The sequence below is a fragment of the Dysidea avara genome, chromosome 13 (genome assembly GCF_963678975.1).
Source record: "Dysidea avara chromosome 13, odDysAvar1.4, whole genome shotgun sequence".
In the NCBI taxonomy this organism is placed as follows: Eukaryota; Metazoa; Porifera; class Demospongiae; order Dictyoceratida; family Dysideidae; genus Dysidea; species Dysidea avara.
The window spans coordinates 17,275,172-17,293,759 of record NC_089284.1 but is presented as its reverse complement, the minus strand read 5'-3'; the positions used below and the strand labels follow the sequence as shown (position 1 = coordinate 17,293,759).

The 18,588-nt window shown below is 37.2% G+C and overlaps 3 protein-coding genes across 3 annotated transcripts in view; 2 read left to right on the top strand and 1 right to left on the bottom strand.

Annotated features, from left to right (window-relative positions):
- LOC136242297 (uncharacterized) overlaps nt 1–11,400 on the top strand; it is a 39,516-nt gene extending 28,116 nt beyond the window's left edge. The window contains exons 12-20 of the mRNA XM_066033705.1: nt 4,705–4,800; nt 4,910–5,027; nt 7,729–7,793; nt 9,707–9,820; nt 9,883–9,987; nt 10,598–10,715; nt 10,937–10,992; nt 11,045–11,137; nt 11,190–11,400. Of these exons, the coding sequence (XP_065889777.1) occupies nt 4,705–4,800; nt 4,910–5,027; nt 7,729–7,793; nt 9,707–9,820; nt 9,883–9,987; nt 10,598–10,715; nt 10,937–10,992; nt 11,045–11,137; nt 11,190–11,250 (826 nt within the window). The 3' untranslated portion in view covers nt 11,251–11,400. The remainder of the gene's footprint in view (nt 1–4,704; nt 4,801–4,909; nt 5,028–7,728; nt 7,794–9,706; nt 9,821–9,882; nt 9,988–10,597; nt 10,716–10,936; nt 10,993–11,044; nt 11,138–11,189) is intronic.
- Nucleotides 1,481–4,646, top strand: LOC136243355 (uncharacterized). Its single transcript, XM_066034875.1, has 6 exons — nt 1,481–1,583; nt 1,739–1,867; nt 3,022–3,085; nt 3,200–3,317; nt 4,412–4,476; nt 4,529–4,646. The coding sequence occupies exons 1-6, from the start codon at nt 1,535–1,537 to the stop codon at nt 4,644–4,646; spliced, it is 543 nt and encodes a 180-aa protein (XP_065890947.1). The 5' UTR covers nt 1,481–1,534.
- Nucleotides 11,401–15,794: 4,394 nt separating the features above from the next.
- LOC136243103 (E3 ubiquitin-protein ligase TRIM71-like) lies at nt 15,795–18,261 on the bottom strand. The gene has a single exon (XM_066034620.1). It carries the CDS (start codon nt 18,159–18,161, stop codon nt 15,909–15,911), a length of 2,253 nt encoding a protein of 750 aa, XP_065890692.1. The 5' UTR covers nt 18,162–18,261; the 3' UTR covers nt 15,795–15,908.
- Between the last annotated feature and the right edge of the window lie 327 nt (nt 18,262–18,588).

Below are 18,588 nucleotides of genomic sequence, written 5' to 3'. Positions count from 1 at the left end.
AGCCTCTTCTTTCTCAATTTGCTCTTGTTGTGGTGAAGTCCACAAGTGCGTGCCATGCCTGTCAATAATCACCAAAACAATAAGTGGAGCGCATAGCAGAAGGCATTACAAGTCACCATGCCTAATTTCAAAGTGGTTTGTTGCTTTGTCTGAGCAAAACATGTACCAAACAGAAGCGAAACACATCTTGAACAAAATTTTACTTTGACTTAAAACAAGCCAGAAAGTGACAGTTAGCCAATTATAACTGGACTAACACATAAAGCACTTAGTACAGTTTGTAATAGCCCGAAAATGAAGAAATTTAAGCTTCGCTAGTTGGCTATAGGTGTACCAATGCAAATGTATATGATATTTTACCTTAGTTATGGGTGACACGGCCCGATACTACTCCAGTTACAACTATGAGAGATGAAATTAACTTTCTATAGTTAATTTTATATTCTAGTGACATGATACTTCTGTAAAAGTTCCTCTGTAATTCCTGTACAAAGCAGTCTACCATGCCCAGGAAGTAGCAAAGGCGAAACACGGATAACTTCAAAGGAATTTGTATAGTTTCAATGTAAAATTATCACATGCACAACTTCCGTTTCCAATCCCGGTAAGCGTTATTATATTTATGATGCAGGCAGGCATTCAGTTAGTTGCAAATCATTATGTCAACAGAGAACTCTGACTCTCCCATTCGACCCATGCGAGAAGCAGTACAGAAGGCCTGTCAAAGGTTTAGTGGGCTGATCTACTTTGGCCTCCCGGGAGTGTCAAAGAAATCCAGTAAGAGATTTTGGTAATTGTAATTATAGTTGTATTTAGAATTCAGTTATTATATTTAGTAATATTATCCTATATTACATGCTGGTCACATGCAGTGTTTTGCACTATGTTGTATTCTTCATTGCTAGATTGTGGCTATATTATCTCCATTTGGTGTGTTTGAATTGTGTCTTTCGCTACAGGCCCAGCTGTTATTGAGTTATGCTTGCCTGAAGGAATCAGTAAGTAAGTCTGTTGGTTAGTCAGTCAGTCAGACAACTCTGAACAAAATAATAAAAACCCATTGGAAGCATTCGGGTGATACTGAAGGCACTTTTGGGCTAACCAGTGCCATGAAGGCATGGTTTCTGGCAAGCACATACAGTTACTACCGTACTGCATGATAATAACTCACCAATGTATACCATACAATGGAGGTGGTATCTGCCAAAAAATAACTACTCTAATAGAGCAGTCATATTTTATCCACATAACAAAATTAGAGTTGCACGTGATATCTACACAGCTGTACTGTGAGTACATACCATACCTCTGCTCGAGACTGAACATGTTACTTCCACTAGATGAACTGATATTTATAGCACTATTTTCAATTACATAGGAGAATGTTTTCTTTATTCAGGGCTTGTCTTGAAGTGGCGGCCATTTTCATTACAACATTGTCATGGTAACGATCACGTTTTCAGAACGCTACAACGCGCGTGTTACAGTGTGTTGAGAGTGATTTTGTCTGCGAGTTTGTTTGCGAGATATTATCATGTTTCGTGTGCTTAGGAGAGTGGCCAAGTGGCTGCCATGCTTCCCCGGTATGATAATACAGCTAAATTGATAACTAGTCTAGCTAGTATCGATAATATTGTATAACTGCGGTACGCGTCCCCCCCTACATGTAAACACTAGTTTTATCGTTAATCAGTTCACATTGTATTTTTATTATGTGTCTATAATAAATACTCTTTAGTTAAGCGAAAGCGTTCTAAGAAGAAGAAGAAGAAGGCGAGGATCGAGGAAGTTGACGACACTTCAACAGCTTCGATCGCGTCAGCGTCGAGCAAGGCTGCGAGGTCAGCTGTACAGGAATCTAATGAAGGTACATAGTTATTAAGTAATTACCCCTGTATGATCACTGGGTTATACACACAGCGTTAAAATTAACATGGGCTGTTCTATTGGACTCATGCAGAGCGTGTCATTCCATAGATATATATTATCTATGGTCATTCTTGCATTCTATACTATGTACAATGATCACGTAATAATCACAAGGGGGTGACATACAGGCACTCACTGTAGGTAGATCTACAACTGCAGTCAATGGTCAATGCCACCAAATTCATGTCAAGTCAACGGTCACCGGTGAAAATTTCCAACCCACAATCGAAAAATATTGAAATATCGTTGCTAACTCACCAGTCAAAGGCTGAAAAAAGCTCTTGGTCACAGGTCAAAGTGAATTTTTGGCCGGCCAAGACTTTGACCGCAGTCACAGATCTACCTACAGCGTGTGCCTACGTGACATCCCCTTGTATCAGAAAATCTGAGAACACGTATATTTGCGGGACACTGTTACATCATGTGAATAGACATGAATGATATTATTAATTGAAATTCACAGTACACATAACATCACAATTACATACACAGCAACACTATATAATACAAAGCTCCACACAACACATAAAAACTATTACAACTAGTAAAATAATAGTTCAGGACAAGTCATGTAAGTACAAATAATTCATATGTCCAGAGTCTCAATGTACATCTAAATTTCTCATGTACTATTGTGGCTATTGACATGACAAAACAGTGTCCCACAAATACACATGTTCTCAGATTCTTCATGGATTCATCAAGTATTTCTGCAATATGGGGGGCCGGGTATATTATTGAACAGTTGAACACTTCAGATTGATGTTGAATATTCTAAAGGACAAGTAATGTGTATCATGTGAGGGAAAATTTTGACAAATCGGATGATCGATCATTTTATAAGTAAAATTTTGACAAAATGCTTTAATATTTAAATTTGAGAGGGGAAATGACAAATTACATGCAAATTTCCAAAACTTCAAAAATTGTTAATTTTCTCAAAAATTTTCCTTGTCAAAAATATTTGCGCTATATGGTTATAACCTGACTGCTCTATTAGAGTATCTCAACTTCTGCTGGTTTCACTGGTAACTACACCACTGACATCACCACTCACTGTACATACAATACTGTATATGTATTATGTTATAGTTGAGAGAGAAACTGTTGTGGAGGTGGAGATCATGTCTACTGTGGAATGTAATGTCAATTCACAGTAAGTACTTTACTATTGATACACGCAGACACATATTAAGTGTTTAGACACAATCATCCATTTTACTATATGACTAACAGTCAATGTTTTAGTTTACATCATATTGTTCCACAGGAATGAAGAGTTCTATAATGATATTGAAACAAGTGTTCAAATTCACGCTGAAGAAATTTTGAATGAGAGAAATGAAATACTTCAAAGGTTGGAAGAGATTAAGGGAGCCGAACAGCAGGTATGAAGTGTCCATGTTAATGGATGACTATATAGTCTGTTAGTGATCACTCCTACAATCAGGAGGGTAGCAACTAAATATTAAGTGAGGGGGCTAAGAAGGGTAATCACTAATTTGGTAACAGTTTTGGCTGAACTGTACATCGGAATGTTTTATTAGAGTATGTGACTGCTCTATTAGAGTATCTTGATCATAAAAGTGGAGGGCTCTAGCCTTTCCTGTTGCTATGCCTATTCCTGCAATGGTCATCAAAGAACTAAACATTTTTATATAGTATAAGTGGTAGAAGGTATAAAGCCAGCAGAACGAATGTTAAGTAAAAAAACTTTGACATGTCACTGAAAAGGGCACTAACCTTAGTCTAGGGAATTGAACCAGGTCTCCAGGTTGAAGGCCTCAAGGGATGCTACTATGCTACACTACTACCAGCTAGCCACCCTCCTTAGTTTTATAAATGTAAAATTGAAGTAATCTCTATATCGTAAAGTAACAAAGGTGAAGAAGAAACCAAAGCTGAACCTGATCCTGTCGCCAGGATGCTCGCTTCGCTTACTCCAAACCCCAGCTTGCTTCAAACTCACCATGAACTTAGTTTCATAAAACTAGTGTGTTTGATAGTCAAGTGGCTTTATTATACATTCACTTCATTTTTATATATATAAGCCATTCAAAGACTTAGGGAATGTTATCTATAAAGAACAAACAAGGGCTCAGGTGTATGGAGGCAAATTTTTTTGCTACCTTTCACAATAGTTAATTTTGCTCTTTGAAAGAATTTGTGAACAGTGACTTTGTAATTTCAAATGATCGTTCTATTAGAGTGGGTAGTTGGTCTAGTTACCAGAATTGCTTTCAGTTGTAAACACAATTTCGGAATTTTCAGTATCCAACTACCAGGTGGTCCCCAGGGGTTTGGATAACTGATGGAGTACTCTGTAGTTTATAGCACAGGCTTTGATTGTGATTTGTGTGGAACTTGACTAACCACAAAAATTTATTTTCCTATAAAATTATTTGATACACCCCATCACCCCCGGTATTATTATTTGTATGCTACAGGCAATAATAACAAATATTCTTCAATTGTTTTACAGTGTTCCACTTCAATGGGAGAAGACAGTAGCCCAGCCATTGTTTCAATGGAGTGTCATAGTGATAGGTAACTGATGTATACAATGTGATTACATTTTATCACTTTGATATCACAACAGCACTCCAATCACTTCATTGACCAGTAGTTCTCTAACTAAGGTCACTGACATTGATTTTGATAATGACAATCAAGTGTGTGTGACTGATACTAAGAGACGTGATGTTGTGTCATGGTAATAATTGACACAATAAGATTTGATTACCTTTTGTTGTTCATTATAATATTATTACATAGGGATGAGGTGATGAGTAGTGATGAAGATTTGACAAGGTCCAATGAACCAACCACTACTGATGATATAAAGGAAGGATTAGAGGCTTCTCAGGAAATGTAATTGCTATACGTAAATTGTGTTGCTGTAATACCAACAAATTTTTCTCATCCATTTTACTATATGACTAACAGTCAATGTTTTAGTTTACATCATATTGTTCCACAGGAAAGAAGAGTTCTATAATGATATTGCAACAAGTGTTCAAATTCACACTGAAGAAAGTTTGAATGAGAGAAATGAAGTACTTCAATGGTTGGAAGATGTTGAGGAAGCCTCACAGCAGGTATGAAGTGTCCATGTTAATGGATGACTATATAGTCTGTTAGTGATCACTCCTATAATCAGGAGTGTAGCAACAAAATAATTATGAAGTGAGGGGGCTAAGAAGGGTGATGACAGGTTGATATAGTTTGCACATTTCATCTAGATAGGTCAGGGTGTATGCCCCCCACAAGAAATTTAGAAAAACTATCCTTCTGAGATTGAATTTGGTAACAGCTTTGGCTGAATCTATTGACTGCTCTATTAGAGTATCTTGATCTTAAAAAGTGGAGGGGCTCTAGCCTCCCCTGTTGCTACACCTACACCTGCGATAGTGAATAAAATTAAAGAACTGATCTGGGATTCAAAGAGCTTCACTGTCTAAGGGAAAGTTAGCTATTAAGGACAGACGAGGGCTCAGGCAAATGGAAACAAACTACAGTTCTTTGATGTCTACCACAACAAAAAATTTGAAGATAGCTTTTTTTTGTTCTATGAAAGAAACTATCATTATAAACAATGACATGTCATTTGTCTGGACTTTAAGTATTAGTTAGGTAGCCTCGCCCACATTGTCTGAGGGGCTCTAAATAGTGTAGAAACTGATGTCGACCCATTCAAGTGATTTAGAAAATTTCCGAGAGAAAGTGGCAAACTGCGTGTCACTGTACATGCTAGCATTCTTAAGTTGAGTTGGTCATGTCAGTGCCACTTCACCGGCATGACATTCAAAGCTGTTGCGTGACTATAGTGCCAGTGTCAAGTAGTTACTATGCCGGGCTAGAAATACGCTTGTCTTGTGCAGAAAGTAAGCTATTAAGATAAGGGCTAGCATCGAGATTTATCCTTCAAGTTTGTTGTACCAATGCCTCACTGTGCCGGAAATTTGGTATTGAATGCCTAGCTGAACAATGACGATGCCTGTCTTGTCCAGAAAGTAAGCTAACAATAAGGACATTATTTCTTGCTTTGCTGATTTTCATTTGGTAAACAACCACAGGCGAGACTACAGGTTATTAACTATTTGGCAACCCCGCCACAGATTTCTATTGGATTTAGTAATCTCAGACAAATATTGCATAAAAGATTGTTCTATGTTGTTTGTCATTTACAGTGTGTCAAATGCAAGAGTGTAGAGCAAAACTCACTTGAATTCTTTCTATAAACCACATGAAAGCTGTATGCAAGTAAACACCTATTCTGTTCAACCTTTATAAACAACTTAGTGACATCACTACACATACTGCAAAAACGGTGCTGATGTTTGATGTGGTTCCCATCACATTATTTTATTCGATGTGGAGATTGTCCTACACATAGGGCTTAGTGTGTAACACACACAATACGGCAAGTCCTGCAGGTTCAATGCTACGGTATGTACAAATTCATTTTATTTTTGTTGTCAGTAAGTTAAATGTCATTAAAATTGATGATGTTACATTTATGGCCTGCATAATAGGACAGGTACTAGCAATGTGTGCACCTGTGTGGTAAATTAGGTCCTGGAATACCCATACAGGTCATGTCTCCCTCCAATTGAAGGGGCAAAAACAATGTTATCAGACTTGGTGTCTTGCTCTCTGATGTACAGCTAGGCCCCTGATATTCCTGAACCATCGTTGACAAGTTGGACGCTGAACAGCATCAACCTGGGGTTCAGTGCATTTATGACATTTTAATCTCCTGGTCTTCTGAACTGCCATCCACAAATTCCACATATTACTGGCACCTGTGGGTTTGCTAGTCTATCAACTGCTGGTTCCACTTCTTCTCTGCATCTGTGCACTGCCAAACCTCCCCTACTCCTGAACCATCGATCACAAAGTTGACACTGCACAGCACCAGCCTGCTCTTGATCTCTTCACAGTACATTTGTGACATGTTTTATCACATTCTCTTCGAAATCTCCTAATACACACATGGCATACTACATTCTTTGCTGGCTTATTGGGAATCTTCACACTTTGGCTCCAAACAGATCTCCACTTTTCCCCATCCTGAATTTGACAACACCAACAACCATCACTCATCCCCACAGACTTCAGCTCACCCTTTATAAGATCTCTCCATTGTCTTTTGGGTCCACAAAAAGGACAGGAATGAGAAAACCAGCCAAAGAGACAAATATTGGGGAAGCGGTAGTCAGGCATCCTAGACAAGCGCCCAAGCCACTCAAGGCGACAGTGTTTTAGCTTAGTTTCCATGGTTTCCTTATCACCCCACTGCTCTCTCACCACTGCTGATTTAATACGTTCCTGCCATTGATGTATTTTAGAAATAACCAATATAGTTTTAAAACTCCTGTGGTGTTTCTTAAGGGGCACCCAGCACTCACTACCATAAAGCAGTACAGACAACACACAAGCTCCATACACATGTCTATTCGTGGCAATGGATAGATGGGAATCATCAAAAACAGCATGTGTACAGCAGTTCTGCTGTAGTACCTGCATGCTGTACATCATTTCAGTATAACCGCAATATGGTATACTGTAAAGCTCATGTACTTTAAAAGTGATATCATCCGCATGCTGTAGGGCACGAATGGTGTTGATGTTTAGTGCTGAGTTCTTCTTCTTCTTCTTATTATTATTATCTGGATATGGTCCCTGCATACAGGGCAGGTATCAATGCTAGCCCACAATAATTTAGTTGAGTTTTTCTTGTGCCAAAATTTGTTTGTGTGCTGCAGGAAATAATAGCAAATTTCAATTGTTTTACAGTGTTCTGTTTCAATGGGAGAGGACAGTAGCCCAGCCATTGTTTTAATGGAATGTCATAGTGATAGGTAACTGATGTATACAATGTGATTACATTTTTATCACTTTGATATCACAACAGCACTCCAATGACACCACTGACCAGTAGTTCTCTAACTAATATCACTGACATTGATTTTGATAATGACAATCAAGTGTGTGTGACTGATACTAAGAGATGTGATGTTGTGTCATGGTAATAATTGACACAATAAGATGTGATTACCTTTTGTTGTTCATTATAATATTATTACATAGGGATGAGGTAACGAGCAGTGATGAAGATTTGACAAGCTCCAATGAACCAACCAAAACTGATATATTCAATGAGATAATGGAAGGATTACAGGATGCTCTAGACATGTAACTACATTGTGTATACATAGTGTAGTTATATGTGTAGTTTATCAATGTGGAATAGTCTAAATACTGTATGTAAATGTCCTAGTTTGTGAAAAATGTCCTTTCCACACATTGTAAATATGTAGGTGTAGTAGTTTGAAGCAAACACAACTTGTTGGTGATTAAAGCTGTACACACAAAACTTTTACCAGCTACACATTGGCTCTTGTGATCTACTACTACATAAAATAAAAAATATAACACCTGAAGTGTTAGTACTGTTAGCACATTATCAGTCTGATATGTTATGGGTAGTAGAATAGCACACTCCCTCATTTTGAGGCTCGTGCATAATACAATTAATAATAATTAATAGCAGTGGTTGGTGGGGGGTGATGGGTAGGTTAAAGGTAGTTTAAAGCCATTGGAGACTCTTTACCAACCGAGAGCACTGGTGACATTCCAGAAATCATCCAGCTATCTACTGTTGTTTGACCATGTCTGTACAACCTGTACCAGCAAATTAATGTCATAGTGACCAGCAGATTGTTACCAGTAGATTTACAGGACTACATAAACAGAAACTTATAACACATTCAGCAGATCCTGGACAATGGAAATTGTTGGTGCAACAGCTCTAGTTAACTGTGTGTGACAAAATTATATTTTGACTTTTGTGTGAAAAGACACTTATTGTTAATCTGGTCGTAATTATGAAATACTAACACTCTCCCCATTTTGATATGTGATAAATGGTCAATGTTTCAGATTACATGTTTGCCTGTTGTTCCACAGGAATGAAGAGTTCTATAATGATATTGCAACAAGTGTTAAAGTTCATACTGAAGAACTTTTGAATGAGAGAAATGAAATACTTCAAAGGTTGGAAGATATTGAGGGAGCCCAACAGCAGGTATGAAGTGTCCATGTTAATGGATGACTATATAGTCTGTTAGTGATCACTCCTACGATAGTCAATAACATCAAAGAACTGAACATTTTTGATAAACATTATTTCTGGCAGTTAAACATCTTTACCACACTAACAAATGTATTAGCAATTATTTTTTAAAGAGAAAGTTATTAAAGACAAACAAGGGCTAAGATGAATGCAAATAAAATATAAATCCTATGATATCTGTCAAATCACACGAGAATTTTATATAGATAATTGTTCTGTCAAAGAATTACTATTATAAACAGTGAAATGTTATTATTTTTGTCTGGACTTCATTTTTTTGGTTTTGTTTAAATTTCAATTAGAGTAGGTATTAGTTGGTATCATCAGAATAAATTATTTCTATACGCAAAATTTTGGTGTTGCAGAGTTTTCAGTTTCCAACTACCAGGTGATCCCCAGGGGTTTGGATAACTGATGGATTACTCTGTAGTTTATAGTGAAGGCTTTGGTTGTGATTTGTGTGGGACTATAATAATTTGGTTATCCTATATCAAAATATGCAAATTTCAATTGTTTTACAGTGTTCCACTTCAATGGGAGAGGACAGTAGCCCAGCCATTGTTTTAATGGAATGTCATAGTGATAGGTAACTGATGTATACAATGTGATTACATTTTTATCACTTTGATATCACAACAGCACTTCAATGACATCATTGACCAGTAGTTCTCTAACTAATGTCACTGACATTGATTTTGATAATGACAATCAAGTGTGTGTGACTGATACTAAGAGACGTGATGTTGTGTCATGGTAATAATTGACACAATAAGATGTGATTACCTTTTGTTGTTCATTATAATATTATTACATAGGGATGAGGTAACGAGTAGTGATGAAGATTTGACAAGCTCCAATGAACCAACCACTACTGATATATTCAATGAGATAATGGAAGGATTACAGGATGCTCTAGAAATGTAATTGCAATGTGTATAATATATTCAAAACAACTATATGTAGTTATCAATATGGGACACACTGTAGACGTGTGGTCCAATTTGCGAAAAGTGTCTGCACATTGTAAAATATGTAGCTGTATAGATGTAGTAATTAATTATAGCTTGCTGGTGGCAAAGGCTGTGCCTATAAAAAATTTGCCATAAAGTTTTTGGGGGTGATGGGAAGGTTTCTTCTAGGAGAAGAAAAGTGGGAATGGTTCCAGGCTCAGCTTGAGAGTAGTAGAAAGCATCCAGCAACTGTTGCTGTTTGGCCAAGTCTGTATGAGGTGTATATACCAGCAAATTAAAGGCAAGGAGAGTAAATCATTACCATGCAGTAGATATGCATGGGACTCTGAAACACAACTGATTGCATAAAGCAAACCCAGTAGTGTAGCAGGAAGATAACTGTGGAAACCATTAGTGTAATAACCTAGCTAAGTAATTATATAAATATATTTGGATTCTGATTTGTGAAAAAAATGTACTTTTGTAAATCTGGTCATAACTATGAAATATTGGCACTCTCCACCTTTTTTGATAAATGGTCAATGTTTCAGATAGCATGCATGTTTGCCTGTTGTTGCAGGAATGAAGAGTTCTATAATGATATTGCAACAAATGTTAAAATTCACACCGAAGAAATTTTGAATGAGAGAAATGAAATACTTCAAAGGTTGGAAGATATTGAAGGAGCCAAACAGCAGGTATGACGTGTCCATGTTAATGGATGACTATATAGTCTATTAGTGATCACTCCTACAATACTCAATAACAATGAACAGTTTTGATAAGCATTATTTCTGGCAGTTAAAAGCTTAATAGCTCTAAATGTACTCGTAGTTGGCTTGTTCTAAAGGAAAATAGTTTTGTGATTATAATTCTTTGATGGTTATCCATATACCATGTATGTTCAATTGTTTTACAGTGTTCAGGAGAGGATGGTAGTCCAGCCATTGTTTCAATGGAGTGTCATAGTGATAGGTAACTGATGTATACAATGTGATTACATTTTATCACTTTGATATCATAATAGCACTCCAATCCCTCCATCGACCAGTAGCTCTCTAACCAACGTCACTGACATTGTTTGTGCAACTGATACTAAGAGACGTGATGTTGTGTCATGGTACAATAGGACAAGAATACCTTTTGTTGTTCATTGTAATATTACTACATAGGGATGAGATGATGAACAGTGATGAAGATTTGCCACGAACAAGCTTCAGTCAACCGATATGATACAACAGCAGCAGCAAAAACAACAACAACAGCAACAACAACTACAGCAGCAGCAGCAACAACAACAACAACAATAGCAACTCAGCAACAACTACAGCAGCAGCAACAACAATAGCAACTCAGCAACAACAACAGCAGCAACAATTATCAGCAGGAATTTTCAAAAATTGTAAAAATAACAAAATTATTAACTTCAGAAAATTTGTATCTTAACTTTTAATTGCTACTAGGTACCATTTTCTATCGTCGTTCATCACTACTAAAGATCAATACATAGTTATTATCTTTCATCTTTCCTTGATAGGTACCTTTAATTTAATTTAAAATAGCTAATGTAAATTTTCTACTTCCAATAAAAGCACATATTGAGTGATAAATATAGGAACTGATTAAGAGGTGTCCAATTGGACCCTGTAAGTTAAAGAAGCCATCGGAGTCAGTAAAGTTGACGGCAAGAAGTCTATTTATCAAACTACTTGTAATAATCACTTCACTGAATGTGCACTGAACTTTATTAACTGGTGACATATATAGTAGGCTAGCATGCATGCTATAGCTCTTGTGCAGCACTATAGTAGCCTACTGCAAGCAAATTTCAGAGGCACGACCCCTTAAGAGTGATGTAATAATCACCTCAGTGATTATTACATCATCCCTTCAGGGTTGTTTATCCACTGAAGAATAACCAGTTCTCCTGATTGCAATAGCACCAGTACTACATGTAACCACTAAATTAGGAAATATATTTTCATTCAGTTAAATAATTCACAACATGGCACGATTCTTCTATGTCATGCTAGCTATAATATATTCCTGCAATCCACTCAAACTTTCCATTTCCACTACCAACAATCTGAGAGTGCTGGAACTGTTCATTAAACACTACTATCTGATTGGTGGAACGGTCATAAACAATAAGGTCATTGCTAGCAATTAATGGCTGTATTAGCTTAGTACTGATTTGTTAGTGATCTTCACCTCCTGCTTGATGGTAACATTATAATTATAGTCTTGCTTGTTCTGCTTTACCTGAACTGAAGTATACTGATTGACGAGCAAATAGTTCATACAAGTGTACAAAAGGTACTCTTTTATTTAACAACTTCCCCTTTAAGGTGTACTGTATAAATGTGACTGGATCTGTGAAAAAGGACTCTTATGTAATAGCTTTACAAATTTCCAAGTTTGACAAAATAATCATAATGCCTCATATGTTTAACCTGTCATCTTCAACATTATGACCTGGTATAGTGCATGTTGTGTTAGGAGTGTAAGATGACCAAATTTCCTGATGCATGGTAGTTGCCTAATTCAAAAGTCAAGTTATGGGTTGGCAAGTGCATGTACTGGAAAGGCTATAAGACCCGGCCCTTTTCACAAATTCGGTACAAATGCTGATGATGTCACACATGTACTGTACTAATATTACATATATATACTGACATAAAAATTAAACACATATAGTTAACAGATGTTGTGTAGTCCCTCATCTGTTAATACATAGATCACTTGAGGCTCACACATTGTCATCCTTTCAACTGGTTCAATGGAGCTCTATAGCCAGCTGATATGAAGCACTCTTTCATCTCCTTTTAAATCAAACACATATTAATTTTTTAATAGCATGCATGTGATTAATCCCTATAGCTACATTCCTAGCATACTATTTGTACACTTTCCATAAAGGCTGCAAATAATGGGTGGTCTCTTATTTGGTTCTATACTATTCTCTATACAAAACATGTGTGCTATATTCTTTCTTTCTTTCTCTACATAATTGTTAGCTGCCAGTGAAGTCAACAATTATTAACTCAAGTAGCAGTTATACAGAATATTTTCACTGACCCAAAGACCATGCATGCATATGTAATTGACTGAGTGCTTCATCACATTCTGACTATACAACATCAAACAGCTGTACTTAGTGTGGGAGCTGTGAAATGAAACACATGAAGCTGGCCATCAGGTTTAATAATCAACGTGTGATTGTGTTGTTTATAATTTTGACAGTGTAATATTAGCACCGCTCAAAGCCAGTATTGCATTAATTAATAATGGGAAACTGTAATGAAATGAATGTTACAATTTAGCTCATTGCTTAAGAAGCCACATGCAGTATTTAGATAACACAAGTCTTTGGTCTTATTTTCATTTCCACAGGTGGTAGTCTGAGCCACTGACCATTGAGATAAATGTGTCAGAAGTTTTCATAACGATGGTTAATAAGTACTGCAGAACACACTCTATGCCACCATCCACCAACATTGACTCCAGCCCAGTTGCCAACTGCACAATTCTGCATATCATTGTCTCTGTCTCTTGTTGTGAATTTAATTCCATCAAGCACTGGTGTCTCCCCAGAATGTTCTTCCAAATGGATCCAGTACTGGTACATATGAAGGTCCACTAAATCCAGATATTGTTAATGGATACTGTTCAATGGATGGTCCAACTCTAAAATTGTTGTATGATAGGTAACCTTTTGTTCCATTGGTAAAATTCTAGTCAATAAGCAGCTCCCACTGTTCTTGATTGGTAAGGCAATGGATTGCTCTTAATCCATACCAAAATTCTCCCATGAGGCTACTAAAGCCATCTTCATAGTCCACCCAGTTTCTGTCAAAATCAACACTTCCATCTTACCTTCTCTGAATAACTATCCATACTCCTCCAGCAGTGATGACATCACAGTATCCTTCAGCGACTGTTCCAACAATCACCACAGAAACTTGTTGTAGACTCATGATTTAGGTGGTGCGGAAACTGAAAACTTGAATGCATTACTTTTAACCTGACAGCAATTCCCACTAATCTTAGATGTTGGCACCATTCACCACCAACACTCCCAGTAGCAGTAAAATGATAATCATCATTGTAAGAGGGTAGAAAATAATATTAAGGAGCTAGTCAGTTTTCTTAGTTGATTGATTCAGAAGCTGAATTAAAACTGCAAAGTGTGGAAGGAACAGCTTATTTATATCAAGTCCACACTCATGTTAAAGAAACAAAGTGCAGCAGTCTCATATCCTGAGACTTTCCTACACCAATAGCAATAAGATAGTCTAATTGTGTTAGGACAAACAACCTGTAATGGAAATTTTGACCTGACGCACCCATATAGTTACACTTGCCTTACATTGGTAGGTTGGTACAAAAATTAGCAAGAAATCTTTATCAAAAAGATTTAATTCTTGCAGGGGTTTTTTAAAAGGACCAAATTTTTATTAGTAAGTATACACTGGCCTCTTAATTTGGAGAGTTTACTGCAAGGGAATTGCATGTGCATGTGTGCATGTGTGTGTGTGTGTGTGTGTGTGTGCGTGCGTGCGTGTGTGTGTGTGTGTGTGTGCATGTGTGTGTGTGTGTGTGTTAATGTTTAGCAGTGGGAGTGCCAACTAGGGCCGGTTCTTCTTTCTTTAAAATAAAAAAAATAAAACCAGCTCAGCAGTAGTAAGGTGTTCCTTCCACTAAATAGATCTACTAATTCCCAACCAAACACATCGTCAGTGGAACCTGTCTAACCTGCTAACCAGCTCTTGGGTGGGGGCCCAGGATTCAGCACCATAATACTCCCAACATTACAGATCTATACATCATCCTCTTGGTCTCCAACGTCAAGTCTGATGCAGTGAATACAGAATCACAGAGACTACCAAAATCTCTAGATGCTCACCAACGAGTTAACCACACCACCACATGCCTCAACCAATGATCCCAAATACTTAAACTCATCAACAACTTCCACTACACCTCCATCCAATTCCAATGGGGCCAGTTAGACCAATCCCAACAACCAGCAGCTTCATCTTAGGGACACTCAGGGTAAGACCAAGACCAAGCTCGCTAGCTACTTCCACTGTTTTTTTTTTTTTCCAGCTATATACAGTGTAATAACAAGTAAATGACAAGCTACTTCCACTGGGACACACACACACACACACACACACACTCTTTTGCTATAAAAATCAAAGCCTCAGCAGTTGGTAGCACATGCCATGATCCTCCCAGAGAACAATATTGGGTTCTAGGAATTGAAAGTTATGCAACATATAGACTCACTATTATACATATGTATCATAAAATTGTCAGACAGTCTCTCCATAGAAACTGAGTAACCATTCAGCCAAAAAATGCTTAGCTTACTATTTAGGTCAGGTAGGACAAGGTCCTGAGCTATAGCAATAGTCTGGATCAGACCTCTGTCTTATGCTGTAGTATGTATGCAGTGTAAGCATAGGGTATAACTTGCAACTTACAAGACCAATGCAAAGCCCTGCATGGTCTCCATTGTATGGCCAGGAACTGAGAACTATTAACCATGCCAACAATTAAGTGATATGTTAATAGACCCACCACAAGGAGATTGGCAGTAAGCTAGCTGGGCTCCACATACAAGCACACACACATAAATGTACCTAATGATTTGAATGATTTACAGACCAGTTTCACACACAATAAAGTAGTTATTCCAATGTCTTTGTCTGGTATGCTCTAAACATTACACTAAACTGTTGATTGTATTACCACTACACCCAGTTATAATGTTCATTTAAAATAAACCACTTCAGTGAAAAATAACAAATCTGTATACAACAACAAATGCTACTAATACAACCTATAATCACTACAAAACATACTAAAATTGTAAATTATTGTTACTAAAACACCACTAGCCTGTTATCAGCTATCACTATCTGTCCATTATCCATCATCACTACTCCAGCAGGATCACTAAACCTTCTCTTGCCTTGATAGGTACCTTCAATGGCTGATGTAAACTTCCCATCTTCTTCAAACACCAACACACAGTGAGTGCCATTGGAGCTGATCAAAAAGTGTCCATCTGGTGTATAGTGTATCCCAACTGGATGTTTTAACTTGAAGGGGATATCAGTGAAGTTACCAAACACTTTAAGGAATTGTCCTTTTACAGTAAACATCTGGACTCTGTGATTATTATAGTCTGTAACAAATAGTTGCTTTTCACTGTTGTTCAGTGTTAAGTCAGCAGGTATATTAAAGCTACCAGGTTCTGAACCATGTTGCCCAAATGAGTAAGTGAAATGCTCACTTTTAAATGCTTGGATTTTGTGATTCTGACTGTCACATACAAACAAGATTTTTGACTGGGACAAGACCAGACCAAGAGGCCATTGAAATTGTCCATCAGCAGAACCTCTTCTGCCAAACTGGGAAACAAATTCTCCATTTAGCCTAAACTTTTGAATACAGTTCAGTTCGCTATCTGCAACATACAAATAACCCTTCTTGTTTACTGCTATTCCAGTGATACGTTGAAACTTTCCATTTCCACTACCTTCTCCACCAATAACATGAGAGTATTGGAAGTGTTTATCAAATACTACTAACTTTTTGGTGGAACTGTCACGAACAATAAGTTCATCATTAGGTCCTTTAGCCAACTGATAAGGTTCTTTCAACTTATTGTTAGTTGGTCCATATTTGTCGATGATCTTCACCTCCTGCTTGATGGTAGCATAGTCTCGTATGTTCACCAACACCTTAATTTCTTCATGGTTCAGTGTTAATCCTCTCCAGTAAACTGATAATGAATGATCTTCCTTTCTTTTAGGATTATACCATATATGGTACTGTCCTCTTGACTCTTCTTCAATATGTGTATTCTGTAAAAACTCCCTCTCCTTGTTGTAATTGATTTCTATATCTTTTGATTGGTTCACTACAGGATATCCAAAAATGTCTTTCAGTGTAACAGTCACTTTAACTGGATTACTAATTATTACTGGACAACTCACAGTACAATCAGGTAAATGTGGAACACAAGACACGTCACAAACTGAATCATTAACGAACTCAACTGGTTTCCAATAGTTAATAATCATGTCACTTGGTTTACACTCTGGATCAAGGCTAGTATGTTCCACTTGTTTTGTTAGTTCATCAACTCTACTCTCAATCCATCTATTGTAAGTTAGTAACTGTCTAGTTCTGTTAATTGTCATAATATTTTCACAAAATTCATTGCAGCTCACCAATTGGCTTTCCACCAACTTCCCAGTTTCCTTTTGTAAGGAGAGTCTCTTTTTAAAAGAAGTCTTGATGGTATTTACCTTTTCTACTGTTTCTTCTTCTTGTTGCTTCAACAACTTGTACACTTCACCATATGTAGCTCGTATCCTCTCAATATTTGCTTCACTCTCCATGTCAACCTGTTTCTCACAGTGTTCAATTTTGTTCACTCCAATTTTCACTTGTTCTAGCAACTGTTTCAATAGAGCAGTGATTTGTTTCATCTTCTCTCTTTCTTCATCCACCACTTCATCAACAAAGTCAAAATCATGTTTCTCACGAGGATGATCCTTCAAGGTGCAGTCTCGACATATTAAACTACTACAAGTCTTACAGTACAGGTCTAGTGTTTGTTTGGTGTGGGTCTTGCAATATTCTGCCTTTTCTGGTGTGGCTAGAGCTTGTTTGGGATTCTGGAAAAGTTCTTTGATTGGAACAGTTTTGTGAGATCTAGTAATTTTCATCTTTTTGTGAATTTCATTACAATTACAACACAAAGGATCTTCACATTGCATGCACCACGTGACCGCTGGTAAATTCTCTTCGCAACTAGCGCACTTTGTCTCCACTGAAGCTTCTCCCACTTTTAGTCGCTTTGTAAAAATTTCAACTAAACGACTGACCCCAAAATTAGTAGGAATAGATGCCATCTCGTCTTGTGGAAGCGGTGCACGACATAACGGACAACAAACAACGGTCGCCAATTTCTTATTAGACTCAATACTCTTCTCTATGCATCGCTTACAGAAGGTGTGTAAACACGGGATAGTCTTTGGATCAGTAAAGATATCTCCACAGATGGAACAAGTTATTTCTTCCTCGATCTGTTGCCAATCCTTCTCTACACCACCACTCGCCATTATCTTTACGTGATCAGATCGAATTACAAGAATCAAGAACGTAGGGATGGGCGATACAAGGTAATAAAATATCGATACCAACTTTTGGTATCGAGTACCTTTTATGAAGAACCGGAAATTTGAATACTTGGTGATCACGTGATATTTTTCTTACATTGTGCATGCAAAATGTTTCAGCCATTTACTGCACTATAATGCAAGTTTTATTCAACCCACCAGTCATCACTGAGAAAGTTTTAGCACTGTGAGGTTCACTAATTGACTACTAAGCACAAAAATTACAAGTACTCAGTATCAGTATTGATACTCTCATCAATACCATGACAAAAACACGGAATTGTATTGAAGCAAAATTTTCTGGTATCACCCACCCTTACAAGAATGGAGAGGCGTGGCTATACCACTTTCACATAAGGCTTTTGGTTAT